The sequence below is a fragment of the Ctenocephalides felis genome, unplaced genomic scaffold (assembly GCF_003426905.1).
Source record: "Ctenocephalides felis isolate EL2017-DRISC unplaced genomic scaffold, ASM342690v1 CF-g0.4_SCAFFOLD_01604, whole genome shotgun sequence".
Lineage (NCBI taxonomy): Eukaryota > Metazoa > Arthropoda > Insecta > Siphonaptera > Pulicidae > Ctenocephalides > Ctenocephalides felis.
This window is the reverse complement of record NW_020537758.1, coordinates 28,753,219-28,766,648: the sequence shown is the minus strand read 5'-3', so window position 1 is coordinate 28,766,648 and position 13,430 is coordinate 28,753,219. Positions and strand designations below refer to the sequence as shown.

Genomic DNA, 13,430 nt, shown 5'->3' with positions numbered 1-13,430 from the left:
TTTTAATCAATGTTTCGAGAATATAGAAAACAATTTGAAAATAGTCATAAAGTTTTATTTTTAGAAGGTGATGGGCCGATCTCAAAAAAATTGGCACCTTGATTATATTCAAAGATTAGGCCTCCTAATAAATTGAAGAAATATATGTGTATATACATATATATATATATATTATATATATATACATATATATATATATATAAATATAATATATATAGAATTAATCTAGATCATGTTTCAATCGTGTGAACACTTAAAATATGTTTTGATATTCTCGAATTTTTTGAAAATAGTAAAAATCGGAATTTCAGGATGAGCGTAGTTCACTCTGAAGAGAATATTCTGGAAAAATTTTAAGTAAACCGGTCCAGTAAAAGTTGAAAAATCGTCGAAAAGACAGTTTTGAGAAAAACGCGTTGAGTTTTGTGGAGGTAGGAAACAGAAGGATTATTGTGGTCAAATAGCTTTATCTGTTTGAAGAAAACAAATAGCTTTATATGTTTCTTCAAAAACAAAAAATCTATATTTTTTTAATTTTAGACCAGTATACCACCTTTAAATGATTGTACTCATTCATGCAGAAAAATAGTTTGACCATTTATTGTTTTATGGTACAGTAGTTTTGTCGGCGAATCTTGGTTTTCATCCTGATTTATTTTCATCATTTTTTATTTTATATATTTTTTTAAGATAGGTTTAAAAGATGTTTTACAATAAAGACTTATTTTCTCGAATGATGTACATACTTAATTTTTAATCTTAACACCGAATTCGTTATATTAGTTATATTAGATAAAATAACGACAACATAACCATGCACCAATTTGCCAAAATTATGAGTGTCGGTTATTCCTGCGACTACTGTGCGTGAGGATCACTAAGCACCTGTCGTTTTATAGTATTTTGGCTTTTGTCCTGATAAGTGAAGAGAGTTCTCTCATATACTCAGCCGCGATATCCAACAGCTTGCCCTTAGGCATCCCAAGAATTAAACGGGAAGGGGATACAAAAAGCACCAAAAAAAATCAGATCTCTGATACTAAAAAGCACCTGCCGTTTCAACTGACAGGCTAAATCGCGTATTTCAGAACAGAATTAATATTCTATTATTTGAACTAAATCATTTCTGCAATAAGAATTTATTTATTAAGAATCATTGAAAGTTGTAACAAAGTGAAAAGCAAGATGCTACTCCTTAGGCACCGATAATGATTATAAGTAAAAATCTAATTGAACCTTAATATTTTAAAATCATTATATTTTTATTTATAAATTCGTGAAACGCTTTTTTTTTTTGCGAATATTTTAGAAATTAGAGGTATATATTTACTATTTAATTCGTATTATAATTACTATCTAATATTTTGTCGAATTTCTTGTTTTCGATCTCTACTATGAAATTAAAATGTTATTTATTTGTGGTGAGTTTTTGTATATAACTAATATATATATATATAAAAGAATCATATATTTTCATGCTACCGGCCCTTTAACGTTTTTTCTATTCATATTATTCTGGAGTGTTATATATATGTGTTATATATATAATATATATATATAATATATCATATATACACACGTCTGTTATATTATACCCCTTTAAGCTAGTATGTGGAAAATTGGAAGATTTTTTGTAATTACAAAAAAGGTTTCGAAACGGTCGTTTAGACGAGTTATTTCCTTTGTACTTTGTTCTGAGATTTAATAACAGATCGAATTTCTTGTTCTTTACATAATTTCTCATAAAGGAATATTTTTTTTAATTTTTTATCTTTTAACATTTCCGTGCCATTCTGACTATAGTTCAGAAAAGACTTTAATTTAAAATGATGAAATGCTTTAAATTTGAAATGATGAAACTTATATACTACACATTCTTTAATAATTTATTTAAATTTCATTTAATTTTTGATATACAAAAAACACCAACTATTCCTTGCAATGCTTGACACAGTACTCTACTCTATCAGTACTGTGTCAAGCATTGCAAGGAATAGTTGTGGTGTTTTTTGTATATCAAAAATTAAATGAAATTTAAATAAATTATTAAGAATGTGTAGTATATAAGTAACTGTTTTTGAAATTACACTGAAGATGAGACACACCATGGTCTCGAACGTCTGTAATCATAAAATAAGTTGTGTTAAAACAAATCTGAGTGCTGTTTTAAAAAACACCAACTATTCCTTGCAATGCTTGACACAGTACTCTACTCTATCAGTACTGTGTCAAGCATTGCAAGAATAGTTGGTGTTTTTTGTATATCAAAAATTAAATGAAATTTAAATAAATTATTAAAGAATGTGTAGTATTAAGTAACTGTTTTTGAAATTACACTGAAGATGAGACACACCATGGTCTCGAAACGTCTGTAATCATAAATAAAGTGTGTTAAACAAATCTGAGTGCTGTTTTGTTCATATTAAACAATTAATATATATATATATATGTGTGTGTGTGGTGTGTAACTACTAAATCATATATATATATATATATATATATATATAATATATATATATATTTATAATTTAAGAACAACCCACTAAACCAGTTACGTAATATTACGTAATTTTTATGTAAGAAATATGTAATTTACATTACGTAATTAGATATTACGAAAGAATTACATAAATATTACGTAATTTTCCTGAAAAAAATATTAGGTAAGAAAAATGAAGAATTTATTTCATTTATATTAACATAACTAGTGGTGCGCATGGCATCGTGCCTTTAGGCAAATTGTTGGAACTTCCCGTACTAATAATATTTTGTTTTAAAAAGATTAACATTTTTGAAAAAATTTTACTTTGAAAAATTAAATTTTTGAGAATAAATAAAACTTTGACAAAAAATTACCTTTTTTAAAAAAGATTTTTTTGAAATAAAATAATTGCTTTATTTTGAAATATTTTGAAAATTCCAAACTTTTTTCAAAGTAATCGTACTGCATTAAACTGCAGAGAGACGAAATAAAAATGGCTCGCGAATTTTCGGAATATTTCGTTCATGAGCGAAGCTGTCGACCAATGAACGGCGCTAAGTGACATAAGTACCGTTATGTCTGCAAGGAGACTGCCGTGCCGAGGCCGCCGGCAATTCGGCAAAGATTATGGGAGTACGATTGCCATGCGTTTTAAATTAAGTTTTTTTGTTTTGTAGTGTCTTATTAATATATTTAATTTGCTAATAAAAGTGAAAGTGATATTAAATATGTGAAATATATGTTTATTATAAATGTATTCTAAAGCCTCTTAAATTACATGAATTACTTAAATCTTACTCTAAACGCTCCATTAACCTAAAAATTATCGTGAGTTATTAAAGTTTTTCTAATAATAATTAGATATATAAAGAACTTTTTTCAAATGTAACGGTATTCATATTCTAAATACTATTTATTGTCAATATAAATTCAGTGACAAATTATATATAACAGAATCACTTGGCCTTTTGAAAACCATTGCTTTGTGTAAGTATATAAAAAATATATGTATCAAAAGTAAATAGAAATTATTACCAGTTTTTTATTTCAGGTGAAAATCGAAAGCTAATAATTTATATCCGAGATGCATTTTTTCATCACAAATGGGCCATGGAATAGATATCGAGAATGCTTTGTACTCGTAGAAAAGACATCATAGACTTATACCACATTAGTTTTAACAGAAGATACAGTTCCTAATTACATAATATTTTCCATGAAAAAGTTAGTGAAAGAACTTATGAAGACTTTGTAAAGGATACTTCGATGATTTTTATTTCGAGTAATTTAAAATTAGCATTTCTCTTACTTATCATTTATCATATTGTATATTTTTGCATTTGCCATGAAAATGTTGATCAATATGTCATATGTAATTACATTATTTTATAAAAATTGTGAATTATTATTTATTACTTTATGGATTTTCTAATGTTAAAATTATGTATATATGCCAAAAAAAATAAACATGCCATATAATGTGCTTTTTCTTTCATTTTTCAGATAGTGTATATAATATGTATATATATTATATATATATATATATATATATACGTGTGTGTGTGTTTATATGTATGCGTGTGTGTACATACATATATATATATAGTATGTACATACTGTGTGTATACTCATTTCTATGTTCATGAATGTGTGTGTCATATATACACATATGTGTGTATGTGTGTTGTTCATATATACAGATATGCTGTGTGTATTTATGTATGTGTGTAAAAAAGGGCCCCCCTCAACGTCATTTTTTTTTTCAAAAATTACGTAATTATATGAAATATTTTCGTAATCCCATATTACGTAATGCACATTACTTAAAATAGGCGAAATTATGACACATATTACATTAATCTTACGTAAAAATGACATAAGTATGTAACTTTTTTGCGTAAAAAATTACAAAATATACGTATTTGGCTTAGTGGGAAAGTATGTATTGTTGTATTCACTAACTTTTTTTCTTTTATTTGCAGATATCCGTTTAACGATTCAGAACATGCGTCGTTATTTGCAAAAATAACCCGCGGGGTCTTTGTGATACCAGACTGCCTCAGCGCTAAGGCTCGTTGCCTGGTCAGGTCGCTCCTTCAGAGATCTCCCTGCGATCGGCTCAGTGCTGAAGATGTTCTTCACCATCCATGGTTAATAAATGAAGAACGCCAGGAAATCCAATTCTCGAGGAATAACTCAGATCAACAAGTACCAGATTTCGACCCCTACGATTTTAACATGGATTCTGACGCCATGGACGTCGATTGCTGAATCAGTTTTTTCACATAATTCAGAAATAAGATGTTAAAAGTGATAGGTAATATATAGCATGTGAAGAAGAAAGTTAAGTTAGTAGGAGACATGATTATGAAGAATGTAGTGATAATCTAAAATTTTCTTTCTGTTTGGTTCCAAACAGTACAAGTCTAAGCGACTTAACAAGATGGATCTCAATTTTGTTTTTAAATGAAGATAAAATTATAAGGAGGACTTACAAATGATCTTAGACTTCAAGAATAGTGTGAAGCAGGATAAGCATAAAATCTTGTTACAAATAATATGATTAATGTGATCATGACTAACTCATTTTCTAGAAGCTAAGATTTATATAATATTCGTGCAATATTTGAAATTCAAAATAGTTCATAGTAAATATGTCTCCTACTATTAATAAAAAAATCACATCTGAATCGTACCTACGTCGATTTATTAAGAAATGTCTTTGTCATTAGAGAACAAAAACTTTTGTTGTTATTAATTTTGTTTGTTTTTATATTATGTTTTATAAGAAATCAATTTGTTTCTTGTAACTTGGTTTAGTTTCTGTTGTAAAATAGATTTATCGGGGACCCAATAATTTTTCCTAAAATTGTGACTGTGTGATATATGCTAAGTAATTTAATTCACAAAATGTTTAAATACAAAGTTAAAATAGGCAAATATCATTATTGTTAGCATATATTCCATGACTAAGCTTTTAAAAAATGCATATACTTTTACTTCAATGTTTGTACATAGTATATTATAAGATTGTTCTACATTTAGTCATTGGATGAATAATAACGAAAGTTAAAGAGAATTTCTGTATATGTTAAATTAATTCTTCAGCTATATAGGCAATCCTTTATTGATTTTATAAAATTCCCTGCTTATGATTAGGTAATTTTAATTTTAAAAGCACTTGCTTAAATTTCAAATCATATTTCCGGGACTTCAATCACTGAATGCGATTTTGGTGTTCTGAATACTGTTTCAAATATTTGCAAATTATGTATATGTAAATATAAAATTACTTCTATATAAATCTCTCTAAATTATGGTAATTTATTATTTATCTTAATGTCTACAAAACTTTATTACTTAAATTGTTATTAAACGCTTACGGAAAAGAAATAATGAATAATAAATAAATATCATCATTTCTGAACAATTTTTTATGGTGTCTTTAGATGCATACATACATCCAGTGTTCGAAATGTATTTATTAAGTTTGGTGTTTAGGATATATTGCATTATTAAATTATTGTGTCAAAGGTTTTAGAATTCTATATGATGAGCTTCCGTAAAATTTATTTCAAAAAACTTTGTGTTTATTGTTTTTTATATCTATTTTATTAAAACACCGTGAACAAAAACGTTAATGTATCACATTAATAAAGGTATAAGTTTAAATACTGTCTTGATTTAATTAAATGATTATTAAAGACTGAAATAATTATATTTTCATCAAAAAGCAAATTAATTTATATTTAGTATTTGCAATTAGATGTATTTATAAAATGATTTTACATATAGTCATTTGTTGTAAATTATATATATATTATGCAAGATCGTTAAACTAAGATCGTGTAGTTCTTGAAAAATAATAAATTATTGAATTTAATTAAGATATATCGGCGTTAATTTCCATATTAAATAAACCAAGTACATCTTACAAGATTTATTAAAGGAGTTTTAAGTTTTTGTTCTGTATTAGTAATATTGTTAATGAATCAGTATGTACTAAATAGATATACCACATTCAAAACTAATATAAATGGCTGTAAATTTTATTTACTTAAGTTATATTTATCAACAGAAGAAAACAAACTGTAAATATTAGAATAATTATCTTTTAATTGTAACCACCTTACTGTCATAATAAAAAATATTATGTAGCTCGCATTTTTGGTTTACAGATATATGGTTTTCATGTGAAACAAATTCATTTATAATTTAAAATTATATTAGTTTTATAAAATCGGTATAGTCTATACTATAGACTATAGACTCTATAGTGTTAACCAAGTAAGTAAAGACAAATTAATATTATAAATCACTAAACAAGCAGAAATTGTTCGATCTGTCGTATATTTTGGAGCTTAAACATTCTTTAGATATTTTGAACTCCCGCTTTTGAGTCCGCATACATTTTTTTGTTGGTTATCGTGTTAAATCAAAAGTCAACTTGACAGCTCGCAGATGACCGATATCTGCGAGCTGTCACTTGTAATTTGTTTTGGTAATGGGAATGTTTGAAAGATAACACAAATTATTATTTATATTTATTGTTATCGCACAGAAAATATTTTTTTTAACAATGGTTATGAGATCGAGTAGTAATCCTAATCTTTCTGATGATTCCCATATTGACATGGACGTCGATTTAACTCCAGAAATGAGGCAGTACAGGAAGAAATATCAATTGTTGCTTGAACGTTGCGAAATTATACAACAAGATAATGAAAGAATAGTTCATAGGTAGGAAATTTATATTTATCATTATTATATATATATATATATATATATATATATATATAAATTAATTTTGTTTTGTTCATGATACAAGAATACAAAAAATAAAAAAGATGACAAAATGTTACAAAAGAGATGTTAAATTATTAATGAGAGAACTCGATAAACATGGTGATGAATGGAGAACTGCTGAAGATGAAGTAGATCTAAAGCCTGATGATCTTATTATTAAACGAGAAATAAAAAGAGAGAAGAATGATAAGCTTTCCAAGAGCAATAATAAATCCAATTCAAAAAAGAAGACAGGAACCAGAAAAAAGATTAAAACAGAAAAGGTATAAACAAGACAAATTTTATAAGTTAATTGTTAAGTAATATTTTTGATTATTTTACAACAGGATAAAGATCCAAATGCACCAAAGCGACCACCTAATGCATTCTTCCTATTCTGCCAAGAACAAAGACCTATAGCCATGCAAAAGCTTGCTGCATTTAGTCAAAATGAACCAAATAAACAAGAACTTACTAGACATTTAGCACTATTGTGGAGAAATCTTCCACCGGATGAAAAGCAGGTTAGAGCAGATTCCATTGAATATTCATTCATTTATTTTTATGTTGACTTTGTATAATAGAAAACTTTACTTTCCAGATCTACATTGAAAGATATGAAATATCTAAAGAAAAATATGATGAAAAGATGTCAGCTTATATTAAGAAAGAATAATTTAATTGATAGAATGTGATGTATATAAATAAAATCTAATTTTGAACTACATGTTCTGCAAGAATATTTTTTATATATTGAGAATATTGAAAAAAAGTTCCCCTTATTGATCCTAATATACATATTTCAATTTATAGCAACATGAAGAGCCAACATTTTATATGAGAAGAAAAATTATTTGAAAGTTATATTTGTAACGTGAAAATGATACACAGATTAAACAGCTAAGATCTGATTTGCTTTTGATCACTTTATAAATATGTGCTAGAAATTTTTATAATTCAAATTTGTTATGTTAATAATATAAATTATATATATATATACAAGCTAATTACATTTACAAAATTATATATACAAAACAAAAAAATTATATACAAAAGATATATATATATCAAAAAGACAAAGTTACATATTTATATTTTTAAATTTCGTACATTTGGATATACAATGCAGCCAATAGAACAAACTGTGACACTGACTCGTGGCTCTGACATAGCATATGGCGTCGGAGAGTTGACCTTTCCGGTTTCACACGTCCCTAGCAAGATGGCGAGAAAGAAAGATGAGAAAATTACACAAAATAGTGATAATAAAAATGATATAGTAGATGTTGCAAATGAAGATGAACCCGACTTTGATGATCCCGAAGGTTTTGTGGACGACATAGACGATGAGGGTAAGTGACGAATGATGCAGCAATATGCTGTCGGCGTGCATTAGATACATTTAGAACAAGTTCAAATTTCGCCGAAACTAAGCAATAATAATGTACAAATGAAATGTATCCCTTCTTAAATAACTAATGTGCATAGTTTACAACTTTCTATAAGTACGCAATTAGTTACTTCTGCACTTGTTAAATTGTCATAACCTATATGTTCAATGCCTATCATTTTGGTTACGCCCGATTTTGTTGATCCTTAGATTTGATGCCCGATATATTGAAGCTCAAACCCCGTGAATCCGATGGTGTCGAAAATGTGATTGTAGTGGACGGCGTTCCAAAGGTTGAGCCGGAACGTCTAGAAAAACTACAGGTGGTCATAAACAAAATTTTCAGCAGATTTGGAGGTAATTGTTTAGATATATTTTCTTATCAGCGTCTACATTAAATAATACCAAAATTGTTATATTTAGGTACGATTGTGAACGAATACTACCCAAAAAATGAAAATGGGTCAACGAAAGGCTATATATTTCTTGAATATGCCAATGCCGAAGAGGCTAAAGCTGCTGTTGGTTTTGCTAATAATTACAAGCTTGACAAAGCGCACACATTGCAAGTTAATTTGTTTACTGATTTTGAAAAGTAAGTGACAGATTTTAATTTAATATTGATTTATGTGAACTTGAACTATATGGAATAATTACTCACATAACATTAGTTATAAGCAATGTGGTGGTTATATTGCAGATATGCTAATATTCCTGATGAATGGGAGCCACCAACCCCTTTGCCCTATAAAGTACAAACTGACCTGCATTCGTTTTTGTTAGACAATGATGCATATGATCAGTTTTCAGTTGTGTGCAGTTCTGAAATGGGTATGCAAGTACAAATTTGGCAAAATTCACAGCCTGATCCCACTGAACTGGAAAACAGAAATGTAAGTAGTTTACAATTTTATTTGCAATTTATATGGTGATTTAACCTAAAAGCAATATATTAATGTATAATTAAATTTTTTTTTAGAATTTTACTGATGAATATGTTAAATGGTCACCTTTAGGCACATATCTAGTTACTTTTCACAAACCTGGAGTTGGATTATGGGGTGGTCCAAATTTCACCCGCATTGCTAGATTTCCTCATCCAGGTGCTCGTTTTATTGATTTTAGTCCTTGTGAAAATTATCTAGTTACTTACAGTGGAATGATGGATGAACCAAAAATTATTATTTGGGATATTAGAACTGGACAAGAAATGAGATCATTTTTACCAGAAGGCCCAAGAGTATGGCCAATTTTCCGCTGGTCAAAGGATGATAAATACTTGGCTCGAATGGGAAATGATATATTGTCAATTTATGAAACTCCATCATTTGGTTTATTAGATAAAAAATCAGTGAAAGTACCTGGAATTCGTGATTTTCAGTGGTCACCAACAGATAATGTTTTAGCTTATTGGGTAGCTGAAGATAAAAATGTTCCTGCTCGTGTAACATTATTAGAAATACCAAACCGCACAGAAATCCGTAATAAAAACCTTTTCAATGTTGCTGATTGTAAAATACATTGGCAGAAGAGCGGTGATTATCTTTGCGTGAAGGTTGATCGGTATGCAAAATTGCGCAAAGAAAAAAATGAAGTGATTGGGGGTGAGGTCAAATATTCTGGAATGTATTATAATTTTGAAATATTTCACATGCGGGAAAAACAAATCCCAGTGGATTCAGTAGAAATAAAAGAATCTATTCATGCTTTTGCATGGGAACCCGTAGGCTCTAAGTTTGCCATAATTCATGGAGAACCTGCAATTTCTAGTATAAGTTTTTATGAAGCCAAAACTGGTCAAGCACCCACATTGTTGAGAAAATTTGAGAAGAAACCATTTACACATATGTTCTGGTCTCCTATGGGAAGATTTATTGTTTTAGTACAATTGGTAGATCAACTTGGTCAAGTTGGCATGGGTGGTGCCTTAGAATTTGTAGATTCGCATGATTTTGTAATTATGAATAGTACAGACCATTATCAGGCCACAGATGTCGAATGGGATCCTACAGGTAAATTACTATTTTTATCTGATGATGCAAATATATAAAATCTAATTCATGATTTCTTTTAATATTTAAGGTCGATATATCACAACTGGTGTCTCCGGTTGGAAAGTTAAACATGACACAGGTTATTGGATTTGGACTTTCCAGGTATCTATAGAATTTATGTCTAAAAAGTAATGTCAAACATTTTATTGTAATATGTTTTTAGGGTCGTATTTTGAAGCGTGTGAATCTTGAAAAGTTTCGTCATTTCTTGTGGAGGCCTAGGCCGCCCACATTACTCTCAGCGAAGGAACAATCAGACATTAAAAAGAATCTGAAGAAATATTCTTCACAATTTGAGAGCAAAGATAGAATGCGTATGAGTAAAGCATCTAAGGAATTGATTGAGAAGAGGTCTGCTCTCATGAAACAATTCAATGAATTCAGACAAAAGAAACAAGCAGAATGGGCAGAACAACGCGCACGTCGCCTTGAACTGCGGAACCGTAAGTTATACAATATACAATTACTTTATTCTCTATGTATTTTATATTCCGATCTCAGTATAGTTACTACAGTAAACTATTATTTTTTAGATGTGGATACTGATAGTTTAGAGTCTGACTCTACAAATGTTGAAGAGGAAGTAGTAGAATTCTTGATCAAGGAAGAGACCACAGTCATCGAGTAGTCTGTCAGGGAGTGTAATTTTTGTGTGAGCTCATCGCCTCTTGTTTGGAACGTATTCAAAGCCATTAATATTCAAGCATAGTTAGCTGCCAGTGTCTCAGATACTAACTTGGGACACAATTTTGTACAAAAAAGTATTAGATTTATACATACTTCTAATCTGTATACAGTGTGTGCAGATAGTGTGAATAATTTTTCAATGGAAAATAGTAAAATCAATAAAAAATTTATGGTTTGGAAAATTTGTTTTCTCAGTAATTTTTTTTACAGGCAGTACCATTGACTTTTCATTGCTTTCATGGCCTTGTAGAAATTTACGGCAATCCAATTTATTTACAAAAATTGGATATATTAATATAAAAGTAAGTAATCAAATGTTAATGTGGACAACTTTCTTCTGCGGTTTGTATGGATTTACTGATTTTTTCAATTTTATGATAATGTTAATCACAAACGGTAACAATAAAAAAATCAAAACCAATATAATAGGTAATATATAATTTTTGAATATTATGCACAATTTTTCCTAAATTATAATTTGATAGGTATTTGGCTGACTGCTGAGTAGTTCAATATGTAAGGAATCTACAAATCTTGTATTATGATTTGGTGAACTGGTGAAATGTATTTACGAAAATTGGATATGTTGATATAAAATCATGTAATCAAATGTTAATGTGGACAACCCTCTTCTTCTGATTTGGATGGATTACTGATTTTTTCAGCTTTATAACAATCTTAATCACAAATAACATTATAAAAAATTAAAATTAATATGGTAGGTAATATATAATTATTATTTATGAATACTATGCACAATTCCTTTTAAATTTAAATTTAATAGGCTTTCGCCTGACCGCTGAGTAGTTCAATTTGTAAGGAATCTACAAATTTGTTTGGTGAATGCTGATTTGTAAAACATTCATCGGTATTGAAGGGTGAGTGTTCATGATTTATTGCATTTGGATATAAATAAACTTTTTTGGCATTTTACACTTGCTGCAATTAAGTTTATATCAAGATTTTTTTTTTAAATTTTTTCATAAATACTTTGTTCATGCTGAATAAAGTTCCTTGAATGCATAATTTTTATAAGATTTTATTCTGTGTTATTTGATTTATTATATATTATATGATTTATTATGTGATTTACACAAGATAATTTAAAGTATAACAAAGAAAATTTTCCGTTGTTTTGATGTGCTAAATAATGTTGATCATTGAACTTATGTTATTCTTCTGCACTTCCTGCGTCGTATTTAAGATGATTCCAGTAATAATTTTGAATTTGAGATGTTCAAAATCCATTTATTTTTATGTTTTATATACATTAATAAGGACAAAAGATGAAAAAAACTTTGTCATATAAAAAAAATTGAAAAGATACTTATGTTTTCAGCGAAAGAAATATTAATGAAGCTTCTTGTTTTGTCGCGCGAAACTCGGTGCGGATTCAATTTTGATTTTATTTACTCGTTTTTACATTTATTGCTTGCTGCTACTTTTCATATAACTTATTACAGTTCAGTATTAATGCATTTAACTATATGATAAATAGTTCATACATTTGCTCTTGAACCTATAATCTTTTCATTGTTTGATACATTTTTTTAAAATTCTAATCAATTTAGAATCTTAGTACATTATCACAGTATCATTTGGTGATGATTGTGATACATCTATCTAATCTCCGTATACATTGTAATTTTCCATAAAAATTTTAAGTTGACGAACGTGTTACTTTTCTATCCTATTGGGACAATTATAAGATTTTAAATTTATATTGCAACCAACTGAATGACTCTATTAAATATACATTATTAAACCGGTACAAACTGTTTTCGTTTATTCATTCAATTTAATTGTTACATTTATTCACGACGAATTTTAATAACAGTTTTAATAATTCAGTTTTCATCTCATTATTGTATCGCAAATCGTTTCAACATTAATGACCTTCGGCCTTTGAAAGATAATATTGGAATATGTTGATTGAAAAGTATTCATTTTAACAATACGAAATTATTAAATTACGTATAAAGTTTTGAAATATGTTTTGCGAACTATTGAAATAATTTTATTAGTTTGTAGA

At 28.3% G+C, this 13,430-nt stretch overlaps 2 protein-coding genes and 1 pseudogene across 2 annotated transcripts; all 3 read left to right on the top strand.

The window, feature by feature from the left end:
- The window catches only part of LOC113373610, a 7,787-nt pseudogene extending 3,034 nt beyond the window's left edge, over positions 1-4,753 (top strand).
- Positions 4,754-6,976: 2,223 nt separating this feature from the next.
- On the top strand, positions 6,977-7,998 carry LOC113373255 (high mobility group protein B1-like). The gene is made up of 4 exons (XM_026613555.1): positions 6,977-7,222; positions 7,311-7,551; positions 7,615-7,791; positions 7,869-7,998. The coding sequence occupies exons 1-4, from the start codon at positions 7,062-7,064 to the stop codon at positions 7,941-7,943; spliced, it is 654 nt and encodes a 217-aa protein (XP_026469340.1). The 5' UTR covers positions 6,977-7,061; the 3' UTR covers positions 7,944-7,998.
- A 457-nt stretch (positions 7,999-8,455) lies between these two features.
- Positions 8,456-11,526, top strand: LOC113373254 (eukaryotic translation initiation factor 3 subunit B-like). The gene is made up of 8 exons (XM_026613554.1): positions 8,456-8,619; positions 8,868-9,014; positions 9,081-9,252; positions 9,358-9,550; positions 9,637-10,669; positions 10,740-10,813; positions 10,875-11,154; positions 11,245-11,526. Exons 1-8 carry the CDS (start codon positions 8,490-8,492, stop codon positions 11,337-11,339), a joined length of 2,124 nt encoding a protein of 707 aa, XP_026469339.1. The 5' UTR covers positions 8,456-8,489; the 3' UTR covers positions 11,340-11,526.
- The last annotated feature ends 1,904 nt before the right edge of the window (positions 11,527-13,430 follow it).

Excerpts from the sequence above, each read along its gene's own strand:
- LOC113373255 (XM_026613555.1), top strand. The coding sequence starts at position 7,062 with ATGGTTATGAGATCGAGTAGTAATCCTAATCTTTCTGATGATTCCCAT. Across the intron at positions 7,223-7,310 it reads AATGAAAGAATAGTTCATAG|AATACAAAAAATAAAAAAGA; the intron begins GTAGGAAATTTA and ends TCATGATACAAG. Across the intron at positions 7,552-7,614 it reads AAAAGATTAAAACAGAAAAG|GATAAAGATCCAAATGCACC; the intron begins GTATAAACAAGA and ends ATTTTACAACAG.
- LOC113373254 (XM_026613554.1), top strand. The coding sequence starts at position 8,490 with ATGGCGAGAAAGAAAGATGAGAAAATTACACAAAATAGTGATAATAAA. Across the intron at positions 9,253-9,357 it reads TTGTTTACTGATTTTGAAAA|ATATGCTAATATTCCTGATG; the intron begins GTAAGTGACAGA and ends GTTATATTGCAG. Across the intron at positions 11,155-11,244 it reads TCGCCTTGAACTGCGGAACC|ATGTGGATACTGATAGTTTA; the intron begins GTAAGTTATACA and ends ATTATTTTTTAG.